This window comes from Gobius niger (genome assembly GCF_951799975.1).
Source record: "Gobius niger genome assembly, chromosome: 23".
NCBI lineage: Eukaryota > Metazoa > Chordata > Actinopteri > Gobiiformes > Gobiidae > Gobius > Gobius niger.
The window spans coordinates 6,508,677-6,524,839 of record NC_136874.1 but is presented as its reverse complement, the minus strand read 5'-3'; the positions used below and the strand labels follow the sequence as shown (position 1 = coordinate 6,524,839).

At 43.2% G+C, this 16,163-nt stretch overlaps 1 protein-coding gene across 1 annotated transcript in view; it reads right to left on the bottom strand.

The window, feature by feature from the left end:
• Window positions 1-12,744: 12,744 nt before the first annotated feature.
• zranb3 (zinc finger, RAN-binding domain containing 3) overlaps window positions 12,745-16,163 on the bottom strand; it is a 161,146-nt gene continuing 157,727 nt past the window's right edge. The window contains exon 22 of the mRNA XM_079581858.1: window positions 12,745-12,853. Coding sequence (XP_079437984.1) covers window positions 12,755-12,853 — 99 coding nt within the window. The 3' untranslated portion in view covers window positions 12,745-12,754. The remainder of the gene's footprint in view (window positions 12,854-16,163) is intronic.

Genomic DNA, 16,163 nt, shown 5'->3' with positions numbered 1-16,163 from the left:
TCTCTCTCTCTCTTTCTCTTTCTTTTTTCTCCCTATCTCTTTCTGTCTGTCTTTTTCTCTCTCTTTCTCTTTTTTCTCCCTCTCTCTTTCGCTCTTCCTTTTTTTCTTTGTCTTTTTCTTTCTATCTCCTTTTTTCTCCCTCTCTTTCTTTTTTTCTTTCTCTCTCTCTTTCTCTTATTCCTCCCTATCTCTTTCTGTCTTTCTTTTTCTCCCTCTCTCTCTCGCCCTTTTTTCTTTCTTTCTCTCGCTCTCTTTCGCTCTCTCTCTCTTTTTCTCTCTCTTTTTCTCTCTCTTTCTTTCTCTATTTCTCTTTTTCGCTCTCTCTCTCTCCCTTCCTTCCTCTCTCTCTCTTTCTATTGAAACAAGAGGAGCAACAGGGGGAGGAGGGGCTTATGCGAGATCGCTTGAAAATCAGGAAGTGAAACTACTGGTCATTTTGCATCAGCTGATCATTTTCTAACCAACACAGAGAAAGACAGTGATAAAGATGTGTTAGAGATAATTACCAAATACCTGCAAAAAAGCTCAGTTTTATACCAGATCCCCAAATTCACACATAGTTCAGTCCTGCTGCAAGAACAGAATCTCGGTTCGGCCCCCACTTATCTCCTGTTTCGTCACTTAACCTGCTTTACAACTATAACCTTGGGTTCACTTCCCGTTTTACTGGTCAAATGAATTGACACCGGCTTCTTACTCATCTAATCCTAATCTAATCCTAATCTTGACGTTTGAGTTCACCTCCACAAACCCCCCCCCCCCCCCCCCGACACTGAAGACACGCATTAATCCCACCGCAGCTCACTTTATGAATCGCACTAAGAGCCTTATCGTACGCCCCCCCCCCCCCCCCCTCCTCCCCCCTCCCTCTCCTGCTGCGGGAATTGATTGGGTTTTGGGCCTAATCCTCGGCACGCCATGCATCCTGGGAGACGACCAGGGAGCCATCTTGAATAAATAGAATTTGGATGCGACAAAAGGCGTCCCCAGCTGCGCAACGAGAAAGCATCCTTTCACCGCTGTGCCCCCCCCTCCTCCAGCCCCCCCTCGGGCGCCGACGAACGACATTAGCAAATGGACTTACAACAGACTGGGCGATCGATCCGCTCCGGCTCGGGTTAGACATGGTTTTGCTATTAATTTACCCTAGTTTTAGCCCGTGTATATTGTTTTGGGTCTGGTCTAGCCCCGGTTTAGTCCCGTTCCACCATTTGCATACGAGTGACAGTCATCAGGATGGATTCGGCCGTTTCCGAGTCTCACCCCGCGCCTCCTTCTTCCGAAACCGCTGCAGTTTTAATGACAATAATTAGATCTTTGGTGACGGATGACCCCGAACACCAATCACCTGCGCCGCGATACCCTCACCCTCCACCGAGAGCAGCGCTGAGCCGGGCCGTGCCAAAACCGCTGCGAGCGCCATAGGAATGATCAATCAGGTCATTACCGTCCCGAGGGGTTAGACGAAAACACCGGCGATGTGACGACAACAGCTCTTTGATGAACCAGAGCACATTTTTATAAAAGGGGCAGATCTTTCCCTGTCTGTGTTCTGAGATGTTTTGCACAAATGTCACCGAGCCACAAGTGCAGAAACATGACTTTGTAAAACATGGCTCTTCCTTTATTGTAGCACATTATGTACATGAGGTGCAGTTTAAAGGTCAGAGTGAATCCTTTAATCACAATGTGTATCTTTAAAGGCACATGATTTTAATGGAGCGAAATTAGTTTTGTCCTCCTTAGTATATTGTAAACTCAGACATTTGTGGGTTGGTTGCTCTGCTTTATGACTGCGACACTGGGGGCCGCCATTGCTGCAGTACCTCCATATGTGGGCGGCAAAACAAGCTAGTTTTCCATTAGAAAGCATTGCACTTTCCACACGTTTTAAGCAACTGTAAAGCCTGGTTTCCACAGCTAGATATCGCTCCTGTGATAAATTATTAAAGAATTATTAAATTAAAGAAACTAGGCGGGTTTTTGTATGGAACATTTTAGAAATGTCGTATACTAATGAGGGCTGGACTTTGATTGACAGGCCGTTGGAGCTAAAGGGTCGAGTCTCCAGTGAAGATCGCGCCCTTATGCCCTTTTAAGGAACATGCTCCGTCACAGCAGGGTAGGAGGAGTCTGTAAATCTGCCATGATTTCCCTTTCGAACATGGTCATTATGGTAAACAGGGAGGAGTGAGGAGACGTAGGGCCCGATCTTGTGCATCAAAACGGAGACAATAGCGTGACATTTTGCGCTCAGTCGGAGCACACTTTGTGATCTTGCCACTCCAGAATTAGCGCCTTTAAGTGGGTGGAGACACACACATTTTCCTCTAACCAGATCGACATCGTTTAGCTCACGATGGGGTAAATAAAGTTTTTAGTTTGACCTGTGAGAGCCTAAGGCTTAAGAAAGAACGCAAGACAGCGCAATGTAAACGAGGAAGTGAATGTCAGCCGTGTTTCCATCAGTGCAGTCGCCTCCTCTTGTGACGCCCCCTCACAGGTGGCGGAGGCGAATGGCACATATAGCGCCGCCACTCGGAAAATAATTCGCCAAGAGCCTGCGCCGCCCCATGCGCCGCCACAAGATCTGGCCCGTAGTCTATTATTTATTATGTCAATGGGAAAAACACTGTGCATCTAATTACAAAGCATTTGTGTCAATTTCATACACTACCTAGTTTTCTTGCATTTCTGGGATAGTGACCCTGAAAAGTGACTCTGCTAATGATGAAATGTTCCTATAAAGTCGACTCGTCCCCCCCATGAAGAATTTGGATGCTACAATTATATCAGGAAAGTTAGGAATGAGTTTGGACCAAAGCTAACATTTACATTCAGTAATTTCCTCTTTCATTGTTTGTTATTAAAAAAAAAAAAACTAATCAGCTAAAGGGCCTATAAGGAAATTAGTTCTCAGACAGCATGAGTTTTCATGGTCTGGATGCAGTAAGTGGAGGGGCACGTGATCAGTGGAGCTCCAGGAAATGACATCACCTCTGCAGGACAGCGCTCGCTTAAAGCAGCACTAAGTAACGTGTTTACCTTAATAAATCCTTTCCGTAGTCCCTGTGGGGGTAATACGTAAGGGATAATGTATAGAACGCTGGTCATTATCGGGAAAATAAGTACCGACAGGGTGAACCGGTTGTTTCGCCCTGAAGGTGCTTATTTTACCGATAATGACCAGCGTTCTATACATTATCCCGCTTATTATACGGCCATTTGCCAACTGAACACACACAACATAAACTTCGTATGCTTTTATGAAGGCCGAAAGGTTTATTTAATGACATCCACGACAAATAGTTCCCAAAAGTTTGCGCGTTGCGCTGCAGCGTTTGGCTAGGCTAGAAGCAGCAAGGCTAGCAGCTAGCATAGCTACTTAGTTGAAGGCGCAGTTTGAGGAATGGTGGTGAATCTTTGGGTAAATTGAAAGTCAGACTCACGCTAACTTCACGAGCGATTCCCCCAACTTCTCTCTCAGTGACGGGGACAGAGAGAGTGTCCACTACTACGTACGCGCGGAGTGATATGAAAGCACCAACTCCGTTGCCATGGGCAGCGTCATTATTTTTCTCAGAGGTCCTTTATCAGAAAATAATGACCGGTAGAACGTTGGGAAATCCCATTCAAATCAACGGAGCTTCTACTTACGTTGTGAAGAGCCGTATAATAAAAGTGTTTATAGGATGATTGGAGGGTCTTTCATCTCCCCTGGTGTCTCTGGCCAGAAAAACACGCTTGCAACTTGACTGCCACCGGACCGGAGTCACCAATACACACTAATAGAATCACGAAGAAGAAGTAGCTAACAGGCTAACGGGCGAAGCTAACTGCGGGCTAGTGTCACTTTAAACAGGATTTAGAGCCAAGTTTGAGTGAAAAAAATTACTTCCATTCTGTAATTGGATGTACAATATCCCTCTCTCCCTTCGACTTTTCTGTTAGCGACACCTGCAGTTGCGCTTGTGGCCTCTAGGGGCAAGAGTTACTTAGTACTACTTTAACTAATCAAAACTAGAAGGTCCCGGGTTCGATTCCTGCATTGGACGGCGCCTTTCTGTGTGGAGTCTGCTTGTTCTCCAGTTTCCCTTCCCTTGGTGGTCACATTGGGAGCCTCACATTAGTCATTATATATACATCTGAAATATACATACATCTAAATGCCAGGAGCAGTAGAGGGCGCTCTTCTGGAAGACCCTGTTCGACATTGGAAAGAGAGTCTTGGTTCACTCCTCACCACGTCCTCATTTTCTCCTCTTCTTCTGTCTCGAGTTAATCCTGATTAATTGCAGATCCAGTTTGGCCGCATCCAGAACTTTCAGTCCTACTTTGCCGCTTCAGTTTCTAGTCCAAGTTCATACCTGCCCGTCTCTTATATCTGGCTGAAGGGCACGGCTCCCCCTCGCACGGGACTCAAACCGCAGCGGGGTCCGGAGCGCCACGCCGCCTTTTATTGGCCCTTCTCCATCAAAGCTGTCAGCCGAGATTGGGTTTGCCCGGGCACTTCCTTCGGCAGCGAAAGGCCAAAACTGAATTAGGGCTTTGGAATGGAATAACCAATGGCACGGCTCCAAACACAAACACTTTTGTCTGATGCAAATGACGATTAAATTATGAATGATTTGTGTAGTTCGCCGTCTAGAGGTGTCTGGATTTCCGAACGCTGAGGTGAGAGCGGGGGAAAAAAAAGCGACGACGCCCGCTTGTGTGCAGTCAATAATGGGACAATTTCTGCGGGAATAGAGTCGCGATCGCGTTAATCTATTTCTCAATTTGCTCCGGGCCCCTGAAGCGGCAGCAGAGGCCCCCACGAGGCAAACGTACCCACATTGTACGAGGAACACGCCGACGTTATATCAAGCGTTTCCGCACTTCTAAATAGTGCTAATTAGCTTGGGGGGAAGGGTTATAAGCTGGAAATGCCATATCTTTAGGAATGGGTAATAACAGCAATACTCCTGCAAATGATTAGAAAAGTGCAAATAATGTCCATATAAAACCAGAACTATACTTGGGCCATGTGATAAACTAAACATTATCGCATGGTGGTGATATTTTGGCTAAAGGTCGACCGATATTTGGGGATTTTACGATATGGGCGATCGACCAATCCCGTGCTAAAGGTGATAGAGATGTCCTGTTTTTTGTATTGGAAAGAGAAAAGTCAGGGCTTTAAAGAGGGGGTATTATGCTTTTTTCAATCACATGGCACCAGTCTATTGCACACTACAATGATGACGAAACCTTCTGTTGGTCTGTAAATGCAGTAAATTAGAATAACTGCCTTGTATAAAATTGCTCTCTCAAAATGGCTGTAGTGAATGTCTTGAAATCGGCCTCTGTCTCTTTAAGAACCTCTGACTTTCCGACACGCCCCCTCCACACGCTGTCTGTGGCATCAGTGGGGAGGGGGTTCTGCTGAGGAGCAGTGGTTGGTTACTCGGCTGGTGATGAAAGCTCGGAGGCGTCTCCAGGAGGTGGGGGCGTTCCTAGGAGGACTCAGGCAAACCTATCCCTAAAATGGCCGCCATCAGAGTTTTTACAGATTACTCAAAAATACGTGAATGTGCCAAGGCAACACTTTAGGCATGTTTTTAATGAGGGAGTGACATAATAACATGATGTAAAGCTTGAAAAAGTACATTTTACATAATACACCCCCTTAAAAACAATGTCCTGTCCAATGTTCCCGTACAGACTTTAAAACAGCTCTGCTTGTGTACAAGTCTTAGTACAAGTACATCTCTGACATGTACTTGTACTTGTGTTCCACAGTGTAGCTTTAAATTCCGGAGTTTGAAAGAAAATAGCATTAGAGCTAATTATGTATAGAGTTCGGGAATGTGATGTCATATCGCTAAGCATCATGGGCATCTTTTGGCTAATGTTAATGTCAATGGGAATGTATGCAAACAGCTGCAAAGATGGCGGATAACCATGGTAACTATGGACTTTCCCAAACTCTATAAATAATTAGCTCTAATGCTAATGGCCTGTCAATCAAAGTCCAGCCCTCATTAGTATTCGAGATTTCTAAAATATACCTTACAAAAACCAACCTGGTTTCTGTATGAACCATCTCGGGCCCTGAGAACTTCAGGGAGGGTCTTCTGGTGGTTCCCAGAGTCAGGACTAAACGCAATGAGGCTGCCTTTCAGTTTCATGAATCTAAAATCTGGAACAGTCTCAACTCTGACAATGTTCCAGTCCAGGCTGAAAACAGTTCTTTTTGCCCGTGCAAATGACTGAAAGTATTTTATTTCCTGCCTTTCACTGCAGTTGATTAATTATATGTTGATGTTTTATTGATGAGGTTAGTTTTTGATGAGAGAACAAGACTGTATCATTGTAAAAAGCTCTAAAAAAGCTACATTTTGCATAACACCCTCCCCTTTAAAGCCACATTGTACATTCCAGAATTCAAAACAAAACAGTTTATCTTTTAAATAGAGAAAAGTCCACAAAATGGTGTCCATTACCAAACAAAAACAATGCCAGCAAATCCACAAGCATCAGCCAGACACTGACAGTGCTATTTTTGCAGCAGGGGATAAAATAAACTTGGAAGAGGTTTTCGGAGGCTTTTTCCACCAATAAAATGTGTTGAAATGTTCCACAGTGCAGCTTTAAGTTCCGGAGTTTGTAAGAAATGTATAAATCTTTCTTTGCAAATTCTCTTCTACCTTTGATCTGTTTTGCCGTCTGTAATTCATGTTCAAATCCTTTCCCGTGGTGTTTCGCGCGGCTAATTTTACCGCTGACGTTTTGGCGAGCGGCCGCGTTGCTATGGCACCTGTGGAGCCGTCTCCCGCCGCCGCGACAACGTGAGGTTAAGCCTCTGACGGAGCAGACAGAGAGAACATGCGCAGGTGTTTGAGTTAAACAGGGACAAAATTCACCTTAGAGTTGATCTGAACTGAGGCTAAACTTGAACCAGACCAACTTTGTACCAACTTTAGCAAAACAATTATGTGGGTTTTAGTGTTTTTTAGCTGCAAAAATCTGCCAGCGGAAAAAAAAAAAACAATGACACATTTTACTTGGATTCTCTTACCCTCCGAAACCAAGAGCATTTTCTCCAGTTCGGCTTTACCCAATGCAATGCCTCATTTGAAAGCTAAGACCTACAAAACTGATGTAAATGGATCTTTTTCCTTGTGTTGTTGCCATGTTGTCGTCACTTATTAGACTTTCTTTTCATCACATTTTTGCCTCTTTTCCATCAAATTTTTGTCTTATTTTTGTCACATTTTTTGTTTTATTTTTATCCAATTTTTGTCTTTTTGTTATATTTTTGTCTATTTTTCGTCATATTTTTGCCACTTTTTCTTCACATTTTTGTCTTTTTTCCATTATATTTTTGTCTATTTTTCTTCACATTTTTAACACTTTTTCTTCACATTTTTGTCTCTTTTTCGTCACATTTTTAACACTTTTTCTTCACATTTTTGTCTCTTTTTCGTCACATTTTTAACACTTTTTCTTCACATTTTTGTCTCTTTTTTGTCACAATTTTTTGTCTTGTTTTCTTCTCGATTTGTCGCTATTTTGACTCTTTCTTCCAAACACTTTCAGATTTGGATAAAGCCAAACTGTATAAAACGTGCTCAGTTGAGGCGGGGGTTAAGCCGTTAATAGACGACTTCCGTTTCGCACATGGGTTCGTTCTTGCCTCTCCCCTCCCGCCCCCCCCTCCCTCCACCTGTCCTCTCGGCGGCGGCCATCTTGGTGCAGTAATAAAGTCGCTGACAGCCTGACACCGCCGCCTGGAGACGTGCGCTGCTCTCAGTCTGGCGTTTGGACAGAACACCGGAACAACGCGCTTATTAAACGCGAGCGCGAGCGCGGCGCACCCACGGGCACCTCCTACAAAAGTTTGCGAGAGAAAAAGAGCTGCAAGGAGGAGAAGAAGAAGAAGAAGAAGTAAAGGTGTTTTTCGATTTACAAAGACTTCCCAGCAGCTAAACATTGAGAAAATCCTCGGTTATTGGTGTTGCCTTGTTTTCTCTGGTTCAACTTTATGGTGATGTTTATTATATCCCTAACTTATAAGAAAAGAGCACATAGTGAGACCTATTTATTCATATATTTAAACGCTGTATAGGATCACTCATTTTAGTTTTTCAAATGCAACGAGCTGCAGAAGAAGAAACACAGTTGGAAACGCTGAATAGTTTCCCCACTTTTCTTCATAAAATTGGTCACTTCACTTTACTTCACTTCACTTCACACAAAAACTAACTAAACACCACTAATCAAGGTAAGTCATAGTTGGCAACACCCTCTCATCCATCATAATAATAATGGTTTTAAACTTGTATTGTGCTTTACAAGCTTCGGGGCACTTATCTGGACCCGGGAAATACATGTTTTATACTTTCTATTGTAGCAGCAGTAACTTTACAACAGAAAGGCAGTTATTAAATGGCTAGAATATTACTTGTATGTGTGAAAAGCCAAGTATATTCACACACAGAGCATCAAGACATGGGAAATACACACAGTACACGAGGTCATGTGTTGGATTGTTTCTTGGGTAGGGACGAGGCTGTTGAGAAACGGTCATGAAAGCAGACGCCGAAGGATTGGGGCGTGGTCAGGAAATGAATGTGTTTATAAATGTAGTCGTGCAGCCTCAGTCCTGGTTTAGCTCCGGGACTTGGCCTTGAAAGGGGAACGTTGACTTCTCTTTAAGAGGTCCAGCTACTTAAAGACAAGACCTTTAAAATAAAAATCGCTTTCCCTTTAGCTTGAGGGATCCACAACTAGGGCTGTCACGATAATTACTATATCGACTTCAATAAATAACAGATAATAAACGATACATTTTTGGGCTCGATATTTATCGTCTGTACATTTATTAGCAGATTGAGTTACATTATATTTCATGTTTATTGCAGCTTGTGTGGTATTTCAGGATATGACGATGCACTTTTAGGACAAAAGCTGCCTGAGAATTGACAGTTTCAAGTATTAGAGTCAATAATATCGTTTATCGCGATACTTTCCTGCCTCGATATATACATGTAGTATATCACCAATACTTCTTTAGACCATAAACTACTTTGTGACAGAAATTTGGCCGTCAAAGGGTTAAAAATGCTCATTAATTATTCATAAAACGGCCCTCCGGTCTCCCTTTGATCACCACCTTTCATTCACACAGGGGGGCGGGCGGGTGAAGTGCGTTGCCCGGGGGACACCGCGGCGGTCCACGCCAGTCCGGGCTTAAATCAGGACTAAACCGGGCCCCATAAAACCCGTCAAACTTTCCACATTCTGAACTCGGGAGCGGATAATTTGCAGCGCGGACTCGGCCGCTTGACGTTTTTCAGACACACTAAAAACCGTACGAAGGCTGGGATGACGACACTCGCTGCGTCAAATCCAGAGTTGGCGGCGCGGGCGGGAGGGGGGGGTGGACGGTGAGGGAGGGGAGGTAGCGAGGGAGGGAGGGAGGTGTCCGGGGGCATTGATTGGAGGTGTCTGGCTCATTGTGTGTAAGAAAACCTCGCCGGAGCAAATTCGATATTCCTGACATCTCTCAACCTGCCCGGATCCCTGTTTCCATAGCGACGGGACCCGGTCTAAACATAGCCCCACGGAGCAGCGACTTCAGCGCGTTAGGTTCACATCATTGAGAACTGGCCCGGGGAGGAGGGAAGAGGAGAGAGGGCGGACAGTGACGCCGGGGATGGAGATTCGAGAGCAGATGTGGAGGTATTCGCCGAGGTGGAAAAAAGGCTCTAAAAACCGGGACTAAACTAGAGCGAGGGGGGGGGGGGTCATTTCACGATCGTTCCAGGCGCTTTGGTTTTCAAAAGTAGTCGACACACTTCTTAACTTGGGCCAATAATTTAAAAAAAATGCTATATTTACTATTTATTTATCATATATCAGGGTCTATCCGTGATTCTCAAGGGACCGTTGCCATAGCGATAACAATTCTTAATCAACTCTAGCTCAGACCTTTGATATGAAGTGCTTTCCAACTGTGTCACTTTAAGTTCAATCAAGGTTACAGCCCATAGGCAAGGGTGATGCCTCATTTGAAAGCTAAGGCCTAAGCTCTTTCCTTGATGTTGTTTTCATGTTTTCGTCCCATTTTCGCAACATTTTTTGTGTGTTTTCGCAACATTTTCGCAACAAAAATGTCTAAAACTTGACAACAATGACAAGGAAGAGGCTTTGGTGAGTTTTGTAGGCCTTAGCTTTCAAACGAGGCTCTCAGGTCAAGAAGCTTAAAGATTTCAGTAAAGCTGAACTGGAGAAAATGTGCTCGGTTACGGTCGGGGTTAAGGGGTTACTTAGTCAACGAAAATGAAGATTTCAGTCATATTAGTCTCTTTAAAGCAGAACTAAGTCACTTTTTTACTAATAAATCCCTTCTTAGTCCCTCTGGGGGTAATACAAGTGTTAATGGGATGATTTGTGGGTCTTTCATCTGTTTCTGTCCAGAAAACCAGAGCACCAATACACACTAATGGAATCACGAAGAAGAAGCTAGCAGGCTAACGGGCAAAGCTAACTGCGGGCTAGCACCACTTAAACAGTATTTACAGCCAAGTTTGAGTAAAATAAATCATCTCCATTGTGTAATTGGATGTACAATATCCCTCTCTCCCTTTGTCTTTTCTCAGCGTAGTATTTACGGACAATTAATAAGTAAACAAACGTAACATGCAACAACAACTGCAGTGGCGCTTATGGCCTCTAGGGGCACGAGTTACTTAGTTCTGCTTTAACTCCTTCTAATTTTAGTCCGCATAAATATTACTTTGACTAAAATTACTGATCTATTATAACTATTTTGTCTCTATAATTGGTTAAAAGTCCTCAAAATGGCGGTTCAAAACTATAAAAACATGGAACAGAAACCAAAGGATACTAGTTCTACCTCAAGTGTAAACCAATCTGGACTAAACGAGGCTTTAAACTTTTCAAAAACGGCTCGGAGCACCTTCTGCAGCCAGAAGAGGAACGGCACGTTGTAAAACAGCAAAAACAAGCTTTAACTTACAGCTAACGGCATAGCAGGAAATCCACGGCGCTATTATGAACACACTTTAAGCGCCGAACTGCTCAGAAAAGGTTCAGTGACGGATTATTGGCTTTAGATTCTCTCTATGACACAAAATAATGATGATGATGAGCAGTGAAGAAACGCCCGAAGTGAACAGGGTTTATCGGGGACAAAACAAAGTCAGAATCTAACTTTTGCCTCCAAACAGAAATAAGAAATCAGCAGTAGAGGAACAGAAGGAGGCAGGAGGGGTACAAAAAAACAAGTTTATTTCCCACAGAAAACTATCATCTATCATGTACAAAAAAGGATTTACATAATGTCACCTGTTGAGGGCGCCAATGAGGACACGCAAGTTTGGGACTTTTTTTTATCCTCACAACGGAGCCCCCGATACATCGCTCATTTTCACTTTCCACCAAGCCCGCAAAATCTTAAAATAGCCGTAGCATCTTTCCAAACAACCCGCCCGGCTTCAGCTGGGAGCGCACGGGCCCCGACATAAATCATAAAGTAGCGCGCTGCGTGTGATGTTTTGGGGACAAAAGCTGAATTTGCATTTGAATCAGTGGTTTTGGGGGGGGGGAGTAATCTGCGGGGATGAGGCGTCCCGCGGAGCAAAGGCGACTACTTGACCCGCTAAAGTGGATTTTCATCAGAAAGTCGGTAAGCGGTGATCTACGGAGGATGTAAACTCAACAGGAGAGAGGTGTTTTATCTTAATCTGTCAAAGCGCCGTGACCCGTGAGTTTAGCGCGAGGGAGATAATAGAGCTGCAAGACGGCGCTTTGCAAATTGATCACAACATGTACGGGTTTCTAAATCACGGCCCCCAAATTGGTACCATCCTTGTCTGTGGAACAAAAGGATAAAACGGCGATTTACATAATGACAACGGTTGCAAAACAGGACTAAACCAGAAACGCACGGACTCAAGTCAAGACCTAGAACCAAGAACTAAACTAGGATTCCAGCCGAGCCTAAACATCAGCACGTATTCCAACCCTTAGGACTGTATTATTCAATATTAAAGGGATATTTCAGGATGTTTGACATAGGGCCTCATTTCCTAGTTATCCAGATCTTATATTTGAAGAGATACGTGGCGCTAGACTAGTGCTAGGCTAGTGCTAGGCTCGCGCATTGCTACGGTATCAGCTAACCTGCATTAAAAACAGTCCACAGTGCAATAAAATAATTGATAGAGCTGATAGAATAATTTTAGGAATATAACTGACCTTGCATCACATGAATGATCGCATTTCAGGGACTATTTTCTAGCAGATCACTCCGCCACTGCGTAGCTTATACAACCACGAAGCTGATGCAGCTCAAATATAAGTTCTTCTAAATGCAAAATGGTTAAAATTATCGACACAGACATTTATATGGTTAGTCTGGTGTGATAAGTGATTTGCCTCAGGTGCACTGTGGAGCGGGTCAGACTAGCTGATAGCGTAGAAATGCGCTAGCCTTGCACTAGCCTAGCGTCACGACACTCTTCAAATATAAGAACTCCATGAACTACAAAAAAAAACATATCCAGAAATCAGCAACACTGGATAACTAGGAAATGAGGCCTTATGTCAAAAATCCTGAAATATCCCTTTAAAATAAACCTTTTCCTCACATTATTCATGACATATAATTTAAAACCTTTGACGATAGAGTGCGACCTCGAGCTTGATGTGGGGAAACTGACTTCAGGTTAGTCCTCACATGATTTCATTTCTTGATGAAGAACTTGGTGATGTCCGTGGCCACTTTAGAGGCGGCCGCGCTCCTCCGGATCTGGCTGCGCTCCTTGGCCTGTCGAGCGGTCCTCTGTGAGGGAAACACAGCAGGGCATGATGTTAGATCTGAGGCAAGACTAAAACCAGGACTAAACCAGGACTGTGTGGGACTGAGCTGTGTAAATAATATAATACTTCCTACTCCACTGCATTTCTAAAAAAGCTCCAAAGTAATAATATTTTGTCCTATTTAAAAGCTGCATGATGAGCACTCCAGAACAGTAGGGGGCAGTGTGCTGTCAAAGGTAAATCCCCATCGTTTCTGTGCAGGTGGTGAATTTCTGAACAGCTTTAATGTTTTTTGAGGCCATAACTTTCTACTTACATATTACTTTATGAAGAAAAGGACCCAGGACTAAACGAGGGCTGAAACACTTTACGAACCAACAAGCTCAGCAACCAGCGAGGGGTAAAAAAAGAAAAAAGGAGCGGTCGATTTATTGAGCTGGTCCTGATTAAAGTGTCTGTAAATGGGTTCAGGGGCTTATCAGAAAACCACAGTCCTCCACGTCACCCCTCACACGTCAGAACCCAGACATGACACCCACATGTGACCACAAAAGGAGGGTTGAAGGGGGAGACTGGAGAAAACATCTCTTTCTTAACATACGGATCAACTTTCACCTGGGAAATGGAAACTTCAAGGGACATTTCTCACACTATATGAACTTTGAACCTCCTAAAACTTTACACATTTTTCTTGTAATAACAAACTAGTTTCAGGGACAGCCTAAGCCAATTTGGGCAAGATTTACCCCCCCCCCCCCCTCCCATATTCCTGTGTGTTTCTCTAGCGCTCTAAAGCTAAAACATTTTTCTGAATTTTCTTGACCCAAATAGTGTTCTATAGTTCTTTTTTGCAGTGTTTTTCTATCCCGGTCCTTTGGGACACTCTTTGGATATGGAGAAGGATAGTTTTATCATTGTTATATTATATTATGATTATCTATTCATTAAAAAAAGAATAAAAGTCAGAACATGTGCAATCATGAAACGTGCAGAGCAGTTATATTGGAGGAGGAACCTGTACTTCTGAAGTACATTTACGAACTTTCACCGCAATGTTACACGGCTCCAATGAGGCGTAGAAGGACTAGGGAGGGGTCGTTTAAAGCTTGAAATTTCTAGCAAGCTCAGTCAGAAAAGCTGCGGCATTGTAGAAGGTGGGGTTCAAAAATAAAAGTGCAATTCCGCACCCCCTCCAGCAGATGGCGCCCTAAAAGACAGATATTAAACACTCACGGCCACATATATTGTGAAGGACTGTGGTGTGGCCTCATAAATAATGGCTTAAACTTATTGTACTTCATCAGCCTGTGTCACATGTTTCTCAAAGTGCTACATAAAGTCATTATTCATTCACTCCACACTCTGTTTAAGTAAGTTACTATTGTAGCCACAGCCGCCCCTGGGCAGACTGACCATTTACCACGTGGCTATAATGTGCTGTTTATATCCTGATCTCTTATCATGTCCGTGCCCTCTGCTGGACACGTGTGGAATTCTTTCCTTTTTTTTTAAACTTTAAGCTGCCCCCTAGTGGCTGGAGTGAGCAAACTGGTTATTTCTTTAAAAATCCATGACTCCGCACAGGAATGGGCTGGAGACTTACTCTTTTTTTTTTACATGCTCAGGAATTCATGCTCCTCAAAGGGCCTTGACCTTGACACATGTGATCGAATATGCCAATGTATGTATGTGACAAATAAAAGGCATTACTTTCATATTGACACTTGCATTACATTTTCCTCCTTAACTTCATGTCTATCATCTACGGCTTGTACAAATCCCTTTTTTATTTCCAAATTAGTCAACCGTTTTTGACCTGCTTCAAACCAGAAGTAACTACGCTCTACGACCTTTCAAGTGAATGTTAGTTCGACCCCCACCTCCAAACCCCCACCTGCGCAGTCTTGTGATGATAAAATATCAGCGATTGACAGATAGACATGCAGCCTCCAGTGAGAAATGCTATCTATCAATGCGGCCGTATTGTGTTAGGCCCTCTGCTGCAGCCGGGTGAAGGATAGGGCCGCTTTTGATCAATGCGTTGGACCACGTATTATTGCCACTATATATAATCCGCGGCAGGACCGATACAGCTTTCTTTTATGTGGGGATTAGGAGGTGGTCGCTTCACTGTGCACCTTAAATGTTAGACAAATTGCTTTTCCCCTCCTAAGCTTCTGGTTTCGGCCGCTGTGTTTTTAACAACTGCCCGGGAGGGAACGGCGAGGCTGCGAGATAAACGGCGCTCGATTTGAAGCCGCAATTTGAACGGTCGCAATTGGGAAATCGCAATTGGCAACAAACAACTAAAAATACAGGCATACAGTTATAGATGAGACATTCCCATCACAGGAGACCTCGGCAAAACCTTCTGCCTGCGCCTCGAGGTCGTCCGTCGTCTTCAGCTTTTTCACAGATGGTGCTAAGTTTCCATCAGAATTTGCTGGAATTGTATTGAATGAACTCTTTGTTTTATCCACTGGCTGCAACACAAGCCCAAAGAAGGATCGATCCAGGATTAACAGTTGGACAGATGTTCTCGCTCATTCCGGCCAAGAAGGTTCTACAGTGGGATGCAAGTTCAGGCATTTTGACAAGCCTGATGTGTTTTGGAAACAACAAACAGAGGTTAAAACAGAACCTTTTTGCCAGGAATGTCTCATCTGTAAGTTTATTCCTTTTGGAGATAGATACAGACGGCCTCTCTGGAATGTTATATGGTCATGTTTGAAAACAATTTAGAGAAAAATCTAAAATTTATCCAATTATTCAAAAACTACTTTAACAAATGCTGAATTTTGAATATAGTTTTCAACTAAATAAAGATACAAAGACATGGAGAGGAGCAAAGTGGTTTAACAGCCCAAAAATACATAGAATGCTAACATTATACTTCATGTTAGCATTATGATACATGCTAACACTAGCTACGGCTGCCGTTTTTACGCTTCTACTGAACAATCTGCTGTGAAAAAACATTAATATGGGCCCGATTTAGACTTAACTTTATTTGGTGTGTGATAAATACCTTTATATTAGAGCTGAAACAACTAATCGATTAATCAACGACTAATCGATTATTGAAATAGTCGCCAAATATTTTAGTAATCGATTAATCGTTTTCTGGTTCACACAGACTCAAATAGAGCAAAAATTACATGAAAATGTAGTATTTTTGATGAAAACCTACTTTGTTTTTATAGCAAGTGTATGTAGTACACTTTGTACATTGTACATTTCATGAATATCTGTTTGTGTCTCATCCAATCAGAAGCAGAATTATCACCAAGAGCCTCCAACAAACATTTACTTTTTACGTTTACTCCATCAAC